Source organism: Tachypleus tridentatus, chromosome 2, assembly GCF_004210375.1.
Source record: "Tachypleus tridentatus isolate NWPU-2018 chromosome 2, ASM421037v1, whole genome shotgun sequence".
Lineage (NCBI taxonomy): Eukaryota > Metazoa > Arthropoda > Merostomata > Xiphosura > Limulidae > Tachypleus > Tachypleus tridentatus.
Genome location: NC_134826.1, coordinates 40,859,545 through 40,880,747, shown reverse-complemented (window position 1 = coordinate 40,880,747; position 21,203 = coordinate 40,859,545). Strand labels below are relative to the sequence as shown.

At 34.6% G+C, this 21,203-nt stretch overlaps 1 protein-coding gene across 7 annotated transcripts in view; it reads left to right on the top strand.

The window, feature by feature from the left end:
* The first annotated feature begins 8,271 nt into the window (after positions 1–8,271).
* LOC143241632 (UMP-CMP kinase-like) overlaps positions 8,272–21,203 on the top strand; it is a 28,993-nt gene continuing 16,061 nt past the window's right edge. For 2 of the 7 annotated variants that reach the window (XM_076484853.1, XM_076484834.1), the window contains exons 1-3: positions 8,272–8,582; positions 16,212–16,302; positions 16,972–17,118. In XM_076484853.1, the coding sequence (XP_076340968.1) occupies positions 16,219–16,302; positions 16,972–17,118 (231 nt within the window). In that variant the 5' untranslated portion in view covers positions 8,272–8,582; positions 16,212–16,218. Of the gene's footprint in view, positions 8,583–9,909; positions 10,051–11,348; positions 11,407–16,211; positions 16,303–16,971; positions 17,119–21,203 lie in introns of all 7 variants that reach the window. The other 5 variants (XM_076484818.1, XM_076484813.1, XM_076484844.1 and 2 more) reach the window with 5 other exon arrangements.

Genomic DNA, 21,203 nt, shown 5'->3' with positions numbered 1-21,203 from the left:
TGTCATTTTGTGGCCCCACATACACAAGATATACATTATGTGTTATGTTCAAGGTGTTTCAATATTATTGAAAATCAACTTTCCCGGCCAGACAAAATCTATCCAATGAAGTGGTCTTTCGATCCTCTTGTTTAATGGTGTATTTGCTTTCAGTGGTGTACTCCTCACATTGATGCCTTTATCACATACCTCAGCCACAAACTACTGCTGTTTCGGTCTCCAGTTCCTCAATTTCTTACCCTGGTTGTCGTTGCTTTCAGTCAGGATTGGATTAATAAATACTTATATGTTTATCAACCCAATCGATTTTTTTCTTACATACCACTTCCTGTAAAATCCCTCAGATTGCTTTTTAACTGGTTGGCTCAGCTGTGATTTCCTCGACTTATCCAGCTACCTTTCACTCTACCATATTTCTTTGGCAACCTCAGTCATCAGTGCTTTACCTGGTTCTTGGTGAGCAAATCAAGCTTGTATTGATGTGAGTTTACTTCCAGAAAGTTCCATTTACTCTTCGGCCCGATATTGCCAGGTGGTTAAGGTGCTCGACTCGTAATCTGAGGGTCGCAGATTCGAATTCCAAACATGGTCGTGGGGGCGTTCTAAGTGATGGTCAATCCCACTATTCGTTGGTAAAAGAGTAGCCCAAGAGTTGGCGGTGGGTGATGATGACTAGCTGCCTAGTCTTACACTGCTAAATTAGAGACGGGTAGCACGGATAGCCCTCGTGTAGTAGCTTTGCACGAAATTCAAAAACAAGTAAACAAAAACAAACCATTTGCTATTTCTCCACGGAAGTTTATCAACATTGTAATGGATTTACTAATGTATATTTATTTTAATATTGATGTTTGTTTCGGTAAAATACATATGAAATGCACGTAACGTACATTGTTAAATTTCTATTGCTAAATTCTCGCTTATAATCTAAATGTTTAGAAAATTCTCAAGGTTGAGAAATAATAATACGTTTTACATTATTACCAACTAAATTTTCGAGAATATAGCCCAAAGTTTATAAATCGATACGCCAAAAGACAGTTTAATATTGTTGGTTTACTACGGTGTATACTCTAAACCTTGGAAACTGTTATTGTGATCAGTAGTTATTAATCGGGAAGCTATAGATACCTGACCAGAAATGTTTATAGATTTCAAATATTACAAGCTTTTTAACTTCATCGGATTACTATCCAACGTTAGTATTTCTGAGAAAACAATAGATAACTATTCTGGTGAAAAACATTTGTGACCAGCTAGCTATCGACTCGTTAAGTGAACTATATCAATATCAACTCGCAATTAATTCGCTCATCGTGAATCATTGATAAAATATTAAGTTCTAGACCAAATAGATGACGAATACTGTTTGTAAATCTGTAAAACTTTTGTAAATAAGCCATTATTTGTAATAACCGTCACTATAAATTGTATAGTTGTTTGTGTATTAAAGTATATTTGTGTTAAGAAAGAAGACTGTTTGTATCAACCTTGTTGGCAAATGTCATAAATTTGATACATTTCGACATTCAATTAACTTCTAAATTCAAATTTGACTCAGTTTTAGACTATTTTAAATTATAATACATAACAAAATAAACTGGAGGTTCACCCGAAATAAGTTATAATATGTGACAGCATAACTGGAATGCTTTCTGCCATTAGTTTCTGAGCCATGGATTTTCAGCTGTATGGCTCGTTGTTCTCGTATTGGTTAGTTTATTACTTGGTGTTTTTGATTGGAGATCTTCTGCCTTCTTGATTTCCAGTTATTGGACAGCTTTGTCCCACACCCTTAGTTTTTTTTTCACAACAGCCTAGCCTATTTACCTCCCCTACACTCTTCATATTGATAAGTTTCTTCTAGATTTATCGTTCTCTGTGGCAGCTTGCTCTTCTGGATTGAGATATTAATGTGGTGCACCACTGCTTCACACTGCCGTCAGTTAAACCACTTTCCATCTATTCCTTGTTTCCCCTTTCAATTAAGACTTATTGTTGGTGGTCTGATTTATTTGTCTGTGATGTTTCATCTACTCTTTATCATCCTACATATCTTCTCCTTTTATCTGAATCATTATTTCATCCCAAAATCTCAGGAAGATAACTCATCCTTTTCACCAATTTACCTTCGTTCCATTTCTCACAATTATCCTGGGTTTGACTGAAAATTTTTCTATGTTCTGTATCTTCTTCAATGTTATATTGTTCACATGGCCTCCATCTGTGGTGTTTGTTCTCGCCCCCTTTCATCCTTTAGTAACCATCTTCTGTTCATGATGTTTCTCCTTCCACCCTCACCAATTGGGTTTTGGTTTTTGAGTCAATTGACTTATTCCTATCTTTTCTTGTTCTCCCATACTTGTTCCAAATGTATTTTTATGAAATTTAACACCTTATATTTTCTCTGGCATCTCATCTGGAGGAACTTCTTTAATCGGGCATGTGGAGTACTCTTAATACATTCGTCTCTCACTTTTTTCATAGTATTGCTATTTTAATTCTTTGGGATATCATCTTCCTCATGTAGTCATTCTTCATATTTTCGTCTGACTTTAATTAAGTGTATAAATTTTTATGGACCTTATTTCCTTTTTCATGAAAATTGCTTATTGTTTTGATCCTGTTTTGTGGCGAATTATGTCTGATCAAGTATACATTAACCTTTAAAATCCATACTGTTCAGCCATGTTGATTTGCTTGTTATGTTTCATGGCTATGTGATCCATCTATTGGAAAGGAATGTTTCACAAGATCGCTTGAAGGTTTTCCTCACCACTAAATTTCTTTACAAATATATTCGACCAGAATATTCAATATGACATTTGTCAGATGTCCGGATTTTTTTCCGTTAACACTCTAAGTGTATGTGTTCAAACAACTATATTGAAAAAATTAAACACATGCTTGTACCTTCAATTTTTTTAATGGAAAAATGGGCAAAAGTGGTATATTTATTTAAATTTCTCAAACTAAGTAATGAAACAAAGATAAACGTTAGTTATTATTAAAATAAATCGAATTTACTGACACCAGTTGTTCGAGATGAAGCTTTCTTCACAGATAAAGAAATCGATGTTTATGCTGTGATTATTTCTTTCTCTGACACACTTAAAACTACCCAACTTTACATTCGTGGACTTATTTGCATTAAGGACAACATCATTCATATGAAGTGTGATTTTATTTTTTACAACGTTAAAGGTTTAAAGGTTGATGGATATATTTTTAATGTGTCTAAGGTTAAATCTTGGACTCAATGTATCCATGCACATTTAATATATTAGCAAATATTATATGAATAAGATCTTCTTTTGCCTCACACGAAACGAAAAGATAAGAAAGTCCACGATTAAACTTCGAGGCATGTGTGAGAAAATGTAACCATTTAAAGAGGGCACACTAGATACAATTTTTTTTAGTATAATTATGATTTTGTTTTGTTTGAAATTCGCGCAAAGCTACTCGAGGGCTCTCTGCGCTAGCCGTCCCTTATTTAGCAGTGTAAGACTAGAGGGAAGGCAGCTAGTCATCACCACCCACCGCCAACTCTTGGGCTACTCTTTTCCCAACGAATAGTGGGATTGACCGTCACATAATAACGCCCCCACGCCTGAAAGGGCGAGCATGTTTGATGCGACCGGGATTCAAACCCGCGAAACTCGGATTACAAGTCGAACGCCTTAACACGCTTGGCCATGCCGGGCCCAGAAATTATTGAATGAGTCAAACTGAGACTCCAGTTAAAAATATAATCGTAACAATAAATAACACAGCCTTCCTTTCGTCTTGATAAACTGTATTTCATTGATAACTGAATATTGCTCAAACATTACAAATGCCCAATACCTCCACATGTGTAATCTGAGGGTCGCAGGCTCGAATCCCCGTCACACCAAATATGTCCACCCTCTCAGCCGCGGAGGTGTTATAATGTTACTGTCAATCCCACTAATCGTTGGTAAAAGAGTAGCCCAAGAGTTGGCGGTGGGTGGTGATGACTAACTCCATTCCCTCTAGCCTTACACTGCTAAATTAGGGACGGCTAACGCAGATAGCCTTCGTGTAGCTTTGCGCAAAATTCAAAACAAACAAACAAAACATCCACATGAAATAAAACAGAAATAATGTTCCTAGTGTTTTACTGAGAGTATTATAGTTACAAAGTAAAAAGAGAAAACATCATTAAATGACATTTTAACATCCTGCCAACTAGTTTTCAAACAGCTCATTTGCTTTTATGTTCAAAAAAGACTATATAAAAGAAATAAATTATTACGATTTGCACACTTTAACGATGACGTTCTAATAATACAAATAATAGATATACATAAATATGTGTGGTGAAGCCAAGAGTTGGCGATGGGTGGTGATGACTAACTGCCTTCCCTATAGTCTTACACTGCTAAATTAAGGAGGGCTAGCGCAGAGAGCCGTTGTGTAGTTTTGCGCGAAATTCAAAACAAACACACAAACAAACATATTCTTGTATCTTTGGCACTTCAAAAGTAATTTAACCAACACAAAATAGCTTAATGTAAACTCGTTCAAGCACTTGAGTTTCATCATCATACTATAACGAAGTGAGAAATAACGATTTGTGGAAAAAAGGGCTAGGCCACTAGTTTGTTTGTTTTGAATTTTGCACAAAGCTACTCGAAGGCTATCTGTGCTAGCCGTCCCTTATTTAGCAGTGTAAGACTAGAGGGAAGGCAGCTAGTCATCACCACCCACCGCCAACGTTTGGGCTACTCTTTTACCAACGAATAAGGGGATTGACCGTAACTTTATAACCCCCCCCCACGGCTTAACACTCTTGGCCATGCCGGGCCACTAGGACCCTAGAATAATATATTTTTTCTAAAGGAAAAATGGTGACCTATTACTTTTACAATATTTTTAATAGAAATTTTAAGCCAAGTAACAAAATATTAAACCAGACCTGAGGTGCGTCTAAATCTCGAAGGAAATGAAACATGGCGTCATGCTGGCGTATGACGTCATACACCTCATTGGTACCAAGTTTGTCTAATTAAACTACAACGAATCTAACCTAATTTAATAATTACCGTTTGTAATTGTCATATATATAATTATACTTCATATAAATATATTTTGAAATTGAAACAATTGACAGTGCATCTCACTGCATCACAATGTTTCAAACTTCGACAAGTTTCAACTATGACGTCATGTTTCATTTCGTTCGAGATTGAGCCGCTAATCCAGACCTCGCTTTTAAAAGACAGTTGGCATCACTACCCAGGACTGACCGATGTGGCCCGGCATGGTCAAGCGCGTAAGGCGTGCGACTAGTAATCCGAGGGTCGCGGGTTCGCGCCCGCGTCGCGCTAAACATGCTCGCCCTCCCAGCCGTGGGGGTGTATAATGTGACGGTCAATCCCACTATTCCTTGGTAAAAGAGTAGCCCAAGAGTTGGCGGTGGGTGGTAATGACTAGCTGCCTTCCCTCTAGTCTTACACTGCTAAATTAAAGACGGCTAGCACAGATAGCCCTCGAGTAGCTTTGTGCGAAATTCCAAAAAACAAAACAAACTGACCGATGTTTCATAGGAAAATTTATTAGGTTATCTTGCATGTCCAACGACGCATGCAGTTTTGAGATGGTACCATATCTACTAGCAACCAGTGTTGCCACTGTCGAAGTGAATTGAAATTGTGTGTTTTCTCATAGCAAAGCCATATCGGTTTATCTGCTGTGTCCATAGATGGGAATCGAATCCCTGAGTTTAGCGTGGTAAATCCGTAGACTTACCGTTGCACTAGAGGGGGACAATTGAAACTGTATTAACACTTTCACCGCGAGAACTTCCCCTAAGCTAAATAAAATTGTCTGGCGTCAGGCAGAATAAAATATTAAAAAGCCTAAAACGAGAAAAACGTGTTATATTAAAGATATATTTTACTTTTTTGTACAGCGCATTCTGATTCAATGTCATAGCTTTTGGAAAAATATATTAACACTTTAAAATATCCTCGCAGAGCCCCAGATAACTATGGCGGAGCCCAAGGGCTCTACGGAAAATAGTTTGAAATTTATATGCAAAAACGGCTCGTTTGGGTTGAGAAAATATTTTACATAGAAGAGCGAACAGCGTTTCGACCTTCTATGTAAAATATTTTCTCAACCCAAACGAGCCGTTTTTGCATATAAATTTCTCAACAAGTGGGTTTCTCGACATCACTGAATAGTTTGAAATATCGTGCTCTAATTCACAAGCCAGCGGATCACACGTTGCATACATGTTTATATATCACGAACTGGTGCCTCAGCGGGGTTTATTTTCTGATAAAGACATTTCTTGGGATGACTATAAAAGTAACTGAGTTTGATCGGTACATTGGGGCCTTTGTAAATCATATAGAGGCCTTTTGATCATGCAGCAGAGCATGAGTGTTTTGCACTAGTGTGAAGAGAGTGAAAAATAATCTATAGAAAACAACTCAGTGTGAAACTAGCTAGACATAAATAATTTGGATACTTGGGTTTTGGTCACACTGGAAATGAAAAATAAGAAATTTAGATCGTTTTTGTTTGCTCTCTTTTACTCACCAAAACGTAAATTTCATGAAGAAAAGATAACGTAGAGACGACCCAATGTATTTTTTGGATTATTACACAGATACATAAAGCACTTAAGATTGTAAAGTGATGAATAAAGGGCTACATCAAAACCAAAACTGTCTCATAATTAAAGTGGCTTCTTTCTCACTGCTAAAGACAAAACCTGGATATTTAATTATGCCACCTCTCTTTGCCTTGGCGTCATAACCTCTACAATCGTGTCAATGTCCTCCAGTGTTTATTTTAATCGTTAGGCCTAAAAACCAAGACCAAATATATACGTATTATATATATATATATGTACATTTATAATTTCCATACTTTTAATACTGGTTTCAAAAAAGTTTCCACGATCGGGAAGAAAAGGAATACTTAACATACCCCTGAATATCCTCGTTGAAGAAAGTATCTTACCTTTTAAAATTAACACCTGCCACGATAAAAAACTTGTATCTATATAATATTAAAGTGGCTTGTATCCGTACTCCTTACGAATATGTATATGAATTCTGTTTAATTTTTTAAAAATCTTTTTTAAATATTCAACTAGCTAAGTTTTGTTTTGATTTTTTAAATTTCGCGCAAAGCTACACGAGGGACATTTTTCTAGCCGTCCCTAATTTACCAGTGTAAGACTAGAGGGAAGGCAGCTAGTCATCATCACCCACCGCCAATTCTTAGGCTACTCTTTTACTAATGAATAGTGGGATTGACCGTAACATATAACTCCCACACGGCTGAAAAAGTGAGCATGTTTGGTGCAACGGGGATTTGAACCCGCGACCCTCAGATTACGAGTGGAACGTCTTAACACACCTGACCATGCAGGCCCTTCAAGTAGTTAGATCTTCGGAAATCAGGGCCAAAAAAAGTGATGCATTAATACGAAAGGAGCAAGAAATAGGATAAAAATATGTTCCATTTTCATTTACAGCTTTTAATAAATGAGCAAAGTGTAATATTATTACTGGCCTGGCATGGCCGAGCGCGTAAGGCGTGCGACTCGTAATCCGAGGGTCGCGGGTTCGCGCCCGCGTCGCGGTAAACATGCTCACCCTCCCAGCCGTGGGGGTGTATAATGTGACGGTCAATCCCACTATTCGTTGGTAAAAGAGTAGCCCAAGAGTTGGCGGTGGGTGGTGATGACTAGCTGCCTTCCCTCTAGTCTTACAGTGCTAAATTAGGGACGGCTAGCACAGATAGCCCTCGAGTAGCTTTGTGCGAAATTCCAAAACAAACAAAATAATATTATTAAGTGAATACATGTACATAATATAAATGAAAAGGAAACCACGAGGAGAAACATAATAATGTGTTTATTAGAAAAAAACATCCTAGATTATGATATATACGAAAATGATAAGGTATCCTTTTATATGACTTAGGTATTTTGACGGACAGAACGTATCATAACAGACAATTTTAAAACGTTGAGAATTGTTAAAGAGTTTTTTCCCTCTGCTTATGACGTCTGCTGTGAGAGATTTGCATAAATGATATAACTCGCTTTTATATCACGCCTGTCACTGTCCAATTGAGCCCATATAAATATCATAACGAAATAAGTGAATATTTAAATAGTCGATAATATAAGGTTGTCATAGGCACGTGTATAACAACATTGTACATTCGACTTCCGGCAATTTTCACTTTGTATAATATAGCTTTTGTCAGTTCTATTTGGTAGAATTACTATAAACTATTAAACTGTAAGTACACTTATTTAAATTTTATCGCAGAAAAATTTAACCTGAATCATTTTAGTGACAACTTAAATCTATGTTATCAAACATGTTTTATTTTTATTCAATGAAGTAATCAAGGACAGAAAAAAAAGCACTTAAATATGACTGACGTCCTATGCGCCGGGGTGTAGTATGTAATAAGCATGCTCTGTCGTACGTAGACGTTAGCATTTTTGTGTGGTCGGTGTATAGTAGGCAGTGCAGATTCTCGAGGGCGATCTTATCTTGGTATTTTAATACATTGTGTTAAAGGTATGTATATCATATTTAACATGTTTTATTCAACGAAAATAAGGCAACTATTTTAAAATTGAAATAACCATTTAAGAATTACGCTCATAAGTTATATACATGTACTTAGTGTTATTGTAATGCAACTTATATAAATATGTACTGTTCTTAACACTGTTAATGTTACTGTGTGTAACTTGCCCTGATTAATATTATTGTTAGTTTTTTACGACTCGCAAACTAACACTTGCGGCTGTTGACAGTTTACCATATTATGTTAGTTAAATACGAGAAGTAGTAGCTTGTTTGTAATAGGTGCACAAGTAATTACAAAATAAATTGTGTATGACATGTTATACCTTCAAGGATTTATAATAATATTTACTGTTTAGAGAGTAACTGTTATATAGATTGTGTAATAGCTGATATAGAACTGCATATTCAAATGTAGGAAATAATTTGTGATAAACGTGCTGTTTGGCTTGATCACATAAGCTATGAAAATTAATTTATTGTAATCACTGTTATTTTAGTCTTTTCATACGCTAAATAATTGTTCATTATTTCTGTACACCCATTTCTACTTTGTATTTGCTCTTTATTGAAAGACAGTTTATAAACAGAAATATATATATTAGATGAATTTATTATTTTATAGTTGTTAAAATATGGTTCATATGTATTTAAGAAATCTTGCTTTTGATATGAGAGGAACATCAATATTATAGTAAAAAATAATTTGTCTTGGTTATTAGAGAAGAGATCAAAATATGATGAAGTATTTATCTAATATAATCCTAAAATCTGTCTACAGTAATCTGTCAAAAGTAATGATGCTATGTGTGTGTTAAACTAATATTAAATGCAATATGCACAGTTTTTAGTCCCTTTTACCTTGAAGAGGGAAATTGATTTGCTGGAAAGGATTTAGTACAGGATGACTAAGCCATTACCCAATCTTTATCAAATAGATTATGACCAGTGCCTGAATAAGTAGTATATATTTTTGTTGTCATATAAATACACAGAGGTAATCTTATTAAATTTTTTTTATAATCTTAAGGGGACTTGGATAAATTTAAGAGTACAGAGCTATCCAAATTAATGACTAGAAGTTATTCTTAGAAAATGGAGTCCTGGTAGATTGAATATTTGACATTTTTGTTTTGCTACTTCAAGGTTATAATAATGGAATGCTTTATTATTTGAAACTCTGACTGACCATTCACTGACACAATTTGAGAATGCAGTTGATTCATTTTTTAAAGTAATCAATAGTATTTGGTAAAAACATCTTGTACGGAAGGCCTTGATAAAATTAACATTTGTTTTTCTTCTGCTGAAAAAGATTCAAGTTTCCAAGTGTAAGAAGAGTTATATTGGGAAGCATGTATAAAGAGGCTACCAAATGGTTGAAGGAATTTGAGTTACAGTGAAAAGTTTAAAGGCTAAGAAATTTATAATGTTCAAAAAAAGTTTTAAAAAAATGGTAAGGTCTTAAGCTGTCAATTAATAGTAATCAAAATAATAGTAAAAATTAAAGTATTAAGAGAATTATAAACTTTTAAAATTCCAGGTCTAAGTTGTTTAGTTGGTTTGTTTGTGTGTGTGTGTGTGTGTGTGTGTGTGTGTATATAGTATACATATATTTTTAAATGTACAAATTAGACAAGTATGGATTTGAATGACTATATTTAACTTGAGTTAGTGATCAGCAAACAGCCATTATGATCACCAACTCAAGTGATCATAATCTTGGTAGGTTAATTGTACTTCTGACACCTTATTTATCTTTTGCTTTTTAACATTACAAAGGTTTGATAGCAAGTGGCACTGCATTCTTGAAACTTATCTTGCTCAGCCATGAAATGGTTTCCTGTAATTTATGTATTTGATATGCATGAACTGTATAATCTTCATTGTAACAGAATACATCTACTGAAGTTTGCTTCCTCAGAGCTGGCTAATGACACGAGTTCAGGCTTCATTCTTAGTGATTCATGATAACCATCTTTACAACATTGTTTTTAAGCTTTTTTTTTTAAAGAAATAATGGAAATTTGAGGATGAAAAGGGGAAATGGAAGCAGGTTAACAATATTTCATTGGTTTTTGATAATTTGTTTCATACATTAATGTTGAAGCATTATTCAGTATTGCAGACTTTTGTTTTATATATTGGGAATGGTGAAGTGATCAAGTTGAAATCCCATGAAATAAAAATTGATCCAATTAGTTGAAACATTTATCAGTTTTAGCCACTTGAATATATTTAATCTGTCTGATATGATATGCATAAATATCTGTTGTATTAACCACATGTGTCTGTACATGTCTAAGAAAAGTATTGGTTTATAAGTACATGACTCTTATACTTAAAATATACGTTTGTTTACCATTATTTCCAAAATTATAACAGTTGCTTCTTGTACCTTTAGAAATGCAAATATATATACATTTTCCACACTAAGTTTTTAATCAAAATCATTAAAAGTATAATTTCAACTATTTGCATAATTATTTATTAATAAATGTGCTTTTGTCAATGAGAGAAGACATATTAACATTGTGGCATTATATGAAACATTTTTGATATACTGATTTCATATGATAAATAATGTATACAATCAACCTAGATCTTTGTAAAGAAAAAATCTGTATGGTTCAGAATTCATCCTTTTCAATGTGAAAAATGGTATTCAGTACACCATCTCCGAGTAAAGGTTTATATGTAGGTGTTCTGTTTTAGATGTCTTAATTGTTAACTTATAGTAATTGTTTGTTCCAGTGTACTAAAAACAAGAAAAGTTGATGGGGACATGCCAGTCACTTCTTAAAGGCAACAGGTTTGTATGACAAAGCCATACACATATAGCTGAAGATTGTTGAGCACAAATGGCAAACTTTCACAGGGGTGTGGAATTCATATTGCCCATTCCCAGGACAAAAAAAATACATTTTATACTTTACCTGTTGGATGAGATTTTAAAAAAAATTTTTGTTCATGCTGCTGTTAGTAAAAACACCAGATATTTAGGGAGTCACACCTGTGTTTGAAACTTCTGAAGAGCAGAAATCTAGCAGATACATGTACACATTTGAAGATGTGTTCTTTTAAACCAAAATTATAGATACCCAAAGTTACACAGGTCTTTATTCCACTCTCCACACATCCATGCACAGTGTAACAAGCATATTTAAATTAATGCAACAATATTATATTATTTTTGTCTACAGTACTTGTATATGAATCACATTGTTGGTTTGTGGTAGCATTAACATAAACAGTAATGTCTTTATTATTTTATGTGTAGGGGTGGTTATTCTTCATGTTATATTCCAAATGACTAAAGTTTATATCTTAAAAACCATAAAACATGTGACTGAATGTAAGTAGGTTAAATGTTAAACAAGGTACTTTCTATTCTCAACAAAACTGTTAGTTTTGTTATATTCTTTGTTAAATAAAAGCCATATTATACATGCTACCTACTTTTTCATGGAAGTTTTGGAAAATGGGGAAGGAACAAGTAAATTTTATAGTTTTGTAATATTTTGTCCCATGAACAAGTAATTCTTCATATTAAAAAAAAAAAATTCCACACTCCTGTTTCATGTAGACCACAGCACTCAACAATTTCATCACTAGCTTATATTTGTTTAAGCACTTTTTTTCTTCAGCATGTTTAAGCACATTTATTGAGAATCAAAGTGTTAAGAAAGAAGTCTTCATTCTAGGACAAGTAAAAAAGCAAGATTTAGCTATTTCTGATAACTAGAATCTTGGAGAATATGACCATGATCCCATAACCAAAGACATAGATACTCTTTCATCTCCATTTGGAGGAATTATAAAGATTGAAAACTTTTCCTGCCACACTATATTTCATACTCAAATAAATCATAATTTCTTATCATATTGTTTATTTTGACAAATTCTGATGACCAATCAAATATCTAAAATGTTTTCGTTTCTCATCTGTTTTATTATAAGGTATGCTTATGTGTCAAGATTATTAATAAATAATACTGGATTGTGCATCATCATGCTGCTATATCATTAAGAAGAAATTACTGCTTTGAACATGTGCTTATGTGTTACATACTTGTATGGCTTTTAAAATATTAAGTTTGGGAAACGATTATAATTAAGTTGATTGAAAAGAACAATAGATAAGCCCAGGTTTTTCAAATTTCTCTGCATTACCCTTATTTCTTTCAAAATAATATATTTTTGATAAGTAAAATGATATTCAAATTGTGTTTAATTTCTGAATGTAGTTAGTCAAGTGCTTGGGAATGGAAGGTTAATATTGTATTGAAACACTGGCTTGTACTTGTTTTTTAAGTAAAATGCATGTCAATTATGTGTGTTCTTTTATATTGAAACATTGGCTTGGACTTGTTTTTAAGTAAAAATGCATGTCAGTTATGTGTATTTCTTGTATGTACACACACAAATTAACATTTAAGGAAATTCACACTTATTGCATATTGAAAATTTAAACCATCTTTTCACAGCACATTGGACATCAAATGTTACCAGTTTTTGATTTTTAAATAAGATTTCAATTAGTTTTTTCTGTACAATGCACATTGTAGCTATGGTTTTAGAATACTGGATTGAAAAGAAAAGGAAAAAAAAGCTGTACAACATATTGTTTTGAAAGGTTTTGTTAATTAGGAAGTGATCACTGATAAATTTATGAGCATTGATGATTGTCTGATTCTACATGTGTATCCTCAACTACATACATGTCAAAAATGCTTATACATCTGTGTCTTTTGTGTATGTATTAGCAAGAGTGTACAGGATATCCAGCTATAATTTCTGTGTGACCTATTGTATATAGATACATGTGTTAATCCTGTCTGCTTTGTAAGATTGGATCTCATCAAAGTGTTTTGTGTAATGAATGAAACTAATATAATGCAGATCAAAATTGCTTGGCAATATCCTCATATGGGAGCCTATGTGTCCAACTTGCATCACCACTCATTGAATTTCAGAATAAAAGGTTCTCAAAGCCATCAGTGGAAACGACAGTATTAAAACTATCATCATATTATAGTGTATGTACATTGACTAATACCATTGTTACATGTAATTTGCTGCTGTGACATTAAAAAAAAAAGTATGTGTATTTGTAATCACATTAGAGAAGTCTATCAACAGTGTACTCATTTTAAGTTATGTTCTCATCTTTTTTTACAGTTTCCCTTCTGAAACTTTCAAGATAATACTGGGAGTATCGTATATTTTGTAAATGTAACAGTTGGCTCTAACCTTCAGAGAAATGTTGCAAATGTGACTGAGTAAATTTTAATAAGCACATTGGTTATCTATGATTATCTGGTCTTGTCTATGAAGCTATAAAGTTTCTTCCATGATAAAGTGTAAGGTTTTAATTAGTTTTTGTGAGAATTAATATCTGTTTCAGTTGCATATAAATGAAAGTTTGTTTGGAAAGGTTGAGGGCTTATTGCTTTTAACTTGTTTTTTCTAGTTTAGGAGTTGTGTGACTGGTGCCAAGAAGTAGAAGTTCTCTTTGTTATATGTATCTGCTTTCAGAATGACAACCAATACTATTTCAGAATTTAATGTTCAATTAGAAAAGTTCAAGTAATCATCAAAAACATTTCTATATATTCAAAAGCTGTATAATTTCAACATTAGGTAATATTAGAAAATTACCATAATAATGTAATGTTGATATGATCATAATATTAGTGGGGGGAGTGGTATTAGATGTGCAAAGACAGCCTTGGATGATCACGTGAGTCGTTATCTGTATTTTAATTCCGTGTTTGTAGGTTGTGGTCAAAGTGAGAATTTCACAATCTTGCACAAAGTACTGTTCAAAATAGTATTATGTATTTGATGTCGGGGTTATCACTTGTACATTTCACCATATTGTTGATCTAATGACAATTTGTGATAAGTACCAGATACAATATACAGATGTACTGGAAAAAACTATAAATGGATATTTGGTGGTTGTAGATTTTGTAGTATACAAACAGTATGAATATCGTCTTGCAATTTACAAGAGTCTGAGTCTGACTTTCATTGGCTTTTCATGGATGCATACTGAGTACAAGTATGTACAATAAGTTTGTATGTATTAGTAAACGCTTGACACATTTTTATGTAGATGCATGTAGTATATTCAGAATTATAACTAACATTCCTTTTCAAACATGTAGACCAATCTCATGTACATTCAGTTAATATAACCAGAATTAGAATGTCTTCCACTAACTACCCACGTAAGGAGACTATTGATAATTTTGTTTTCTGATTATTTGATAGGAATACTGGACAGCTTCCTAAATTAAGCTATTCATAATCTTGTAGTTGTATCATGAAAAATTGAATGCAGAGAACAAAACTTTGTGTGAAATCTCAAGTATCATCTGAACATGAAAGATGTTCATGTTATGTAAGGAAACTCTTACATAATAGTAGTAAGCTAAATTATCCACTTACATTTAAACAAAGTATCAAGTTATTTTTTAGAAACATTCTTAAAACAACTGATATTTATCTCTACTTGGCTAAGAAAGAACTTTTCTGTACTTCATAATAAAACATGAATTATTCAGCTAATTTCTTCTGAAAGCAGTTTTAGATTTTGAAATAGACTTGCATAAGAATTTACAGATGAATAAAAATAATGAAAACTACCACCACTTTCCCTTGAACTAAGATATACGAGATTTGGCATCAAACATCATTCTGTAGAGTATTATATTTCATAATAGGCTGCCTGACAAATTTTAGCTACCAAGTACGTGTCATCTTTCTGTTAGATTGATGAGAGCTTGCTACCTACCTTCTAAGTTTCAAAGAACAGTAAAGAACCTGGCTGGAGTATTGGAGAAACATTTTGTGCAGCTGAACATGGCATAAGAGTAAATTGGGAGAACCAATTTATTTATAGACCTACAGACCAGCAAATGGTTAGACAAATAGTTTGTCACCAATTTGAGCAAATGTAGCATTTTTCGTAAGAGATTTAGTTGTTGTTAGTAGTATTGGAATGTTTGTGACCAGCATAGCTAAGGAAGTTCATACAAGTGAATTAATAAGTTAGCTGTGTTCTGAGATTCAGTGATCCTCTGCTAGAAATTAAACCTTTATAATTAGCTTTTGAAATTACATTGGCACAACAGAGAATACTAATATATTTGGTTCTGAGTTGCACTTGTTTATTATTGAATGCTCAATTCAAAATGAGGCAAGAAACTGTGAAAGGTACTTTTAACATGCTATATTTTCCATGTAGAAAAGTTTAGTTTTTCAAACTTAGTAAAAGATGGAAGTTTTTTTTAAAGCATACACAATTTTTAATATAATAGAAAGCAGTAAAAATGCCTTTTGCAGTTTATATGGAACAGACCATTAACATATGTTGTAGAATTTGTATTTGTCCATGTACTATTGCTAATGTTTGAAGCTACATATGAAAAATGTTTTTCAGCTATTTTAAAACAAAAGCTTGGATTACTGTGTTAATGTGATGAAAGCTTAAAACTGATTAACAAATACTTTGGGGTTACAATGTGTAACAGTGATTTTAGCATAAGTGTTTGTCATGTAGGATATATTGTTTTCTTTATCCGTTTTTTTTTTTTTAATATTTCACAGGCCAGTGATGGGAGAGGAAAAGCCTACTGTTGTGTTTGTTCTAGGAGCACCAGGAGCTGGTAAAGGTACACAGTGTGAGAAGATTGTTAATGTAAGTATTTAGTAAACTTACGGTCAGTTTTTATTTATTAAATTTAGGGTCTAAGTACACTAAAGGTAATTTCCAAAACCTATTAAGTTTTGAAAATATTCTTGTATTTTAAGGAACGTTGATGACTTCAACTTGAATTGTAGTGATATTTTTGTTTTGGAATTTTTGAAAATTTCACAAATTTGGTATATTTAAGTAAGCTAGGAAAGGCAGTCATTAAAATGAAATTCACATTTCCATCTTAATTGATTCTGGATGTAATTGACATATTCCTACCTTTTGTAGGTGATTGTATGTTGGCACTACTACATTACATTATTGCATATCTGTATCTAGTTCTGTTTCACATACTCTTATCTTCTGTAGGTTATGGTTGTATCTTGCAGTTGCAGCATTTCTCTAGTGTGTTTCTTTATACATACTTATATTTGAATAGGTATTTGCTTTGCTTTTACATTACTCCGTATATGTATTTTGTTGCCTGATTAATAGGTCACATGCTATAAGAACACATGGGAACATGTAATGAGTTGCAGTGTATGCAAAGCTTCAGATGCACATTTTCATGGTGCTTTGTTTTAAACATAGTTGGTAGTTAAGGAACTTTGTAGTTTTGTAATTTGGCATTCCACATGCTATTATGCTTATTAACAACTTTTCTTTCTGTAGGAATTTGGTTTTGTTCATTTATCTGCTGGTGATCTACTACGTGAAGAAAGAAACACTCCAGGTTCTGAGTATGGAGAGCTGATTGAAAACCACATTAGAAATGGGACCATTGTTCCAGTAGAAATAACATGTAGTCTTCTACAAAATGTAAGAGGGATTTTTCTTTTTAATACTGCTACATTTAAATAATCTCTTACAAGCTTGCAAATAAATTCAGCAATATACTGATTAGGTTAGAGTTTAAATGTTACAGATGCATATCTGTAAATTTAAATTTTCATATGCTTCATTATATTGTAATTGTAAAACTATTTAGATATTACTGTCATTTGTATAGATTCATAACCATTAGAAAAGGGGAAATGTCAATTTTTTGAGTAAATTTTAACTTTTATATCTGCCATTTTCTGTGTCTAATGACTTGGTGTTATCCTAGTTTGTTTATTAGTCCTTTAAGCACCTCAGAAGTTGACATTTGTGTATGAAAGTGGAATTTAAATTTAATATAATCATAGGTGAAAGTTATGTCTTTTTCCTTTTATCTTTTATGTATCATTATTAAATACTGTTAGTAATCATTGTGTGTATGGATGTAGTCAAAATTTTTTGGATCCTTTTCTTCATACAGAAGTTTTTTTCAGAGTTCCTCATTCTGTGATCTTTTTATAGTGTTCCTCTCTTCTGAGGGGTGAACCATCATGAGGGTCAGTGATCATTTTTTTTCTGGAACCACTCATTGGCATTGGTTCTTTAAGAGCTTAGCTATTACGCTTTGTCCACCTGTGGACATATTTTGTAGAAAATCCTTAAATTTTAGTTTTTCTTTCATGAGCTTTCTTTGTCTTTCAAATCATATACCTGTTTGTTTTCAACTAAGTCCTGAAGACTTTCACATAAAGAATGCACTCATTATATCAGCATTTTTCCACTATTTGGACATCTGGCATCTCCTAACCCTGACTTTGAAGGTATCTGCTACAATATCCTTCATTCTTGGTGTCTGCTACTTTGGATTGGCTGCCTAGCATCTTAAGTCATTATTGACTCCTATTCAGTATTTGGTCCATTTGGAAGTCCTTATCAAATTGATTGCTGGATGTACTAAACCTTCTCCTTTTTTGAGATACATAACTTCTGGTGTTCTTCCTTTGCATGAGGTTCAATCTGTCTTGAGGGCTTTTGTGTCTCTTGTGCCCTTTCTTTCTCTGAATGTCTTTTATGTCATCTTTAGTTAATTTTGGTAGATCGGTGAAATATTTCTTGTGATCCAGTGTTTTTGTCATTATCTCTTTGCCTCTTGAAGTATTAGTGACTTGAGTATTGTACATGACATTAACCATCTAGTTTCTTCCACTCCACACAGACTTGCACCTTTTTATGGATGTTTTATTAGCTGGGTGGGGATGGTTCCATGTATTCTCACCATTTATTGGTGTTTGTATTCCTGCTGTATTTCTTCACTATCAATGTTCTTGAGATATTGGACAAATCAATGGACCTGATATCATCTTGGGTTACAACTGTTTAGACATCATTTTTTTTAAAATCTTTTTCTGACAATTCCATTGTTGTTGTCTGATTTGCTCCTTTGGGCTCGCTACAACAAGATGATTGCTAGCTTATGTAACAGGAGTTTTGAATTTAGTGTCAGGTCAGTTGGAACATATTCTTCCAACAGAATGGACCCAACTTCTTGTTTCTGTGAATTTGTTGCCATTTTGGGACACTTAATGATGTATTTGTAACTTTCCTCTATGCTAAAATTCAAAGTCTTTGGTCATCATTTCCAGATTAACTGTCTCTTGTGGTATATCCTTTGAGTTGTCTGGATTGGTCCACTCTCTTTCTGTATGCCCATCTTTCTGTTTCCCCTCGGTGTGGATTCCTGTACGTGGTGAGAAGACCTCCCAGGGAAGGTTCTGTTCTTTTAGTTCACCTCCTCTGGGATCTAAACATCCACCCACGTGTTTGCCATGCATGGCGACCCGTGAAGGGGAGGAGAGGATCCTGGTGGTTGAGGGGTCCAACCCTAACACACCACTTTGGCCTTGAGTTCCTGTAGACAGGCGGCCTTTGGGTGGCTCCCCTTGGGTCAGTCGGCTGGTCCACTTAGGCTAGAGTCAACCAAGTACCAGCGGTGGAAGTTTCAATGGGTGTTGTGGACATTGTGCCTGATGCTGGTGTTTAAGTATAGTGCTCACGAAACCCTATCGTTGCTGCAATGTCCTTGCATGACATTGTAGTGTGTCCCCTCGTAGGGCTCCATGGTGGGTGGGGTCAGTGGGTACCAAAATTTTCCTTTTTTTCCTATGGATCCTTCAACAAAAAATTTAAATAAAATAGTGAAAAAACAGTCAATAGGTAAATGACCACATCTTAAACTCTGAGCAGCAATCTTCAACATCTGTAACACCTGTACCCCATTTTCTTGTATTACATTCTCTTTCAGAAAAACCTTTAGGGCAAATGTCCCCCTTTTTTATTCAGAAGGGACTAGAGGGACTTGCTGGCTCTCCAAAGTCAGTAAAAAAGCTTTGATCTGGAGACATATTGGTTGAAACATCCACATCCCAACACAGTGAACTCCTCTTGAATTCAAAGGCAATTGGAGATGTACCTATTGAGGTTACCCCTCATGAAACCTTGAATTCATCACGAGGAGTTATTGTTGAGAGGGATTTGAAGAACGTCCCCGAGTCATAGATTTTTGCTGGTCTCTCCACTCAAGGAGTTTTTGCAGTGAGGCGCATCTCCACTCGCAAAGACAGAGTTACACTGCCGAAAAATATCCTCGTTTTGACATTTACATCACCACGTGCACCTGCCACCATCAAGGCAGGTTATTTAATTTGCAGGGTATGGCTGTACATTCCAAACCCTCTTCAATGTTTCCAATGTCAGAGGTTCGGCCACTCAAAGACATCTTGTTGTGGTTCCCTGACATGTGCTTGTTGTGGTGGCAAGGACCACGATGCCTATGAGTGTCGCACGGACCCACATTGTGTCAACTGCAATGGTTTCCACTCTTCTTACTTTCGTTCTTGCCCAAAATGGTTGGAGGAAAAAGAGGTGCAGCATTTGAAAACGACCCATAACATTTGTTATCCTGAGGCCCAGAAATTGCTGTCCTCCACTCTGTCTCGATATATGCTGCTGCACTTTGTTCCACAACTACAGTGGGAGTGCAGACAGGTCTCTCTGTACCTCCACGAGAATAGTTTTCAAAACAAATGAAAAGCCTTTTGACCTCCATGGTTAAAAAGGTTGATGAATCGACTTCTACACCCATTTTTGTTCCTCTCATACAGTCCAAATTTCAAGATCCACATCCTTTGGTTTCAAATACAGGCATTTTTTCTGATACATCTTTTTCTCCAACCCCACGATGCAAATCAATTGTTTGTTCGTGTCCTCAGTCACTGGAATCCCCTTCCAACAACAAAGACCTGCCCAATCGACCCAGGGCAGGATCCATGGATGTTGATAGAACTCCTTTGAATAAGGACAGTAAGGAAAAAGATGTGATCATAAACAGAATGGTTCTCCAGCCACTTTACCTACCCGTCATTAAAAATGGCCACCTTGATACAATGGAGCTGTCAAGGTTTACGCTCTAATCTGGATGATATCAAAACACTATTGCTTCCTACCATCCTGTATGTCTTTCCTTACAAGAAACATTTCTAAAACCTGCTGATACAGTCACCATTCAGCAGTTTTCTCTGTACAGAAATGACAGGCTGTGTGATGGACGAGTACATGGAGGGGTGACACTATTTGTTGATCAGCATGTACCCACCTTGTCTTTGTCACTCAACACACCTTTGGACGCCGTAGCCATCCGTGTTTCATTGGGTCATACCATCATTATTTGTTCTCTCTCTACCTGTCCCCTGGAGAGACATGATCAATCAGACCTTGATGTTTTCATTGAACAGTTGCTGTTTCCATTTCTAATCCTGGGGACTTTAATGGACATCATCCCCTCTGGGGAAGTTCTGTTATTGATAGGAGGGGTTGCTCTGTAGAGCGTATGCTCTCTGATCACAACCTTTCTCTTTTCAATACTGGTTCTTCCACTTATTTTCATGCACCTAGTCAGTCCTTTACCGCTATTGATCTCTCGGTTTGCTCCCTTTCATTATTTTCCCATTTTTCATTGTGGGTTGACAATAATCCACTAGGCAGTGATCATTTTCCTATACTTTTGAGAGAGGCTGGCCGTGGTTGTT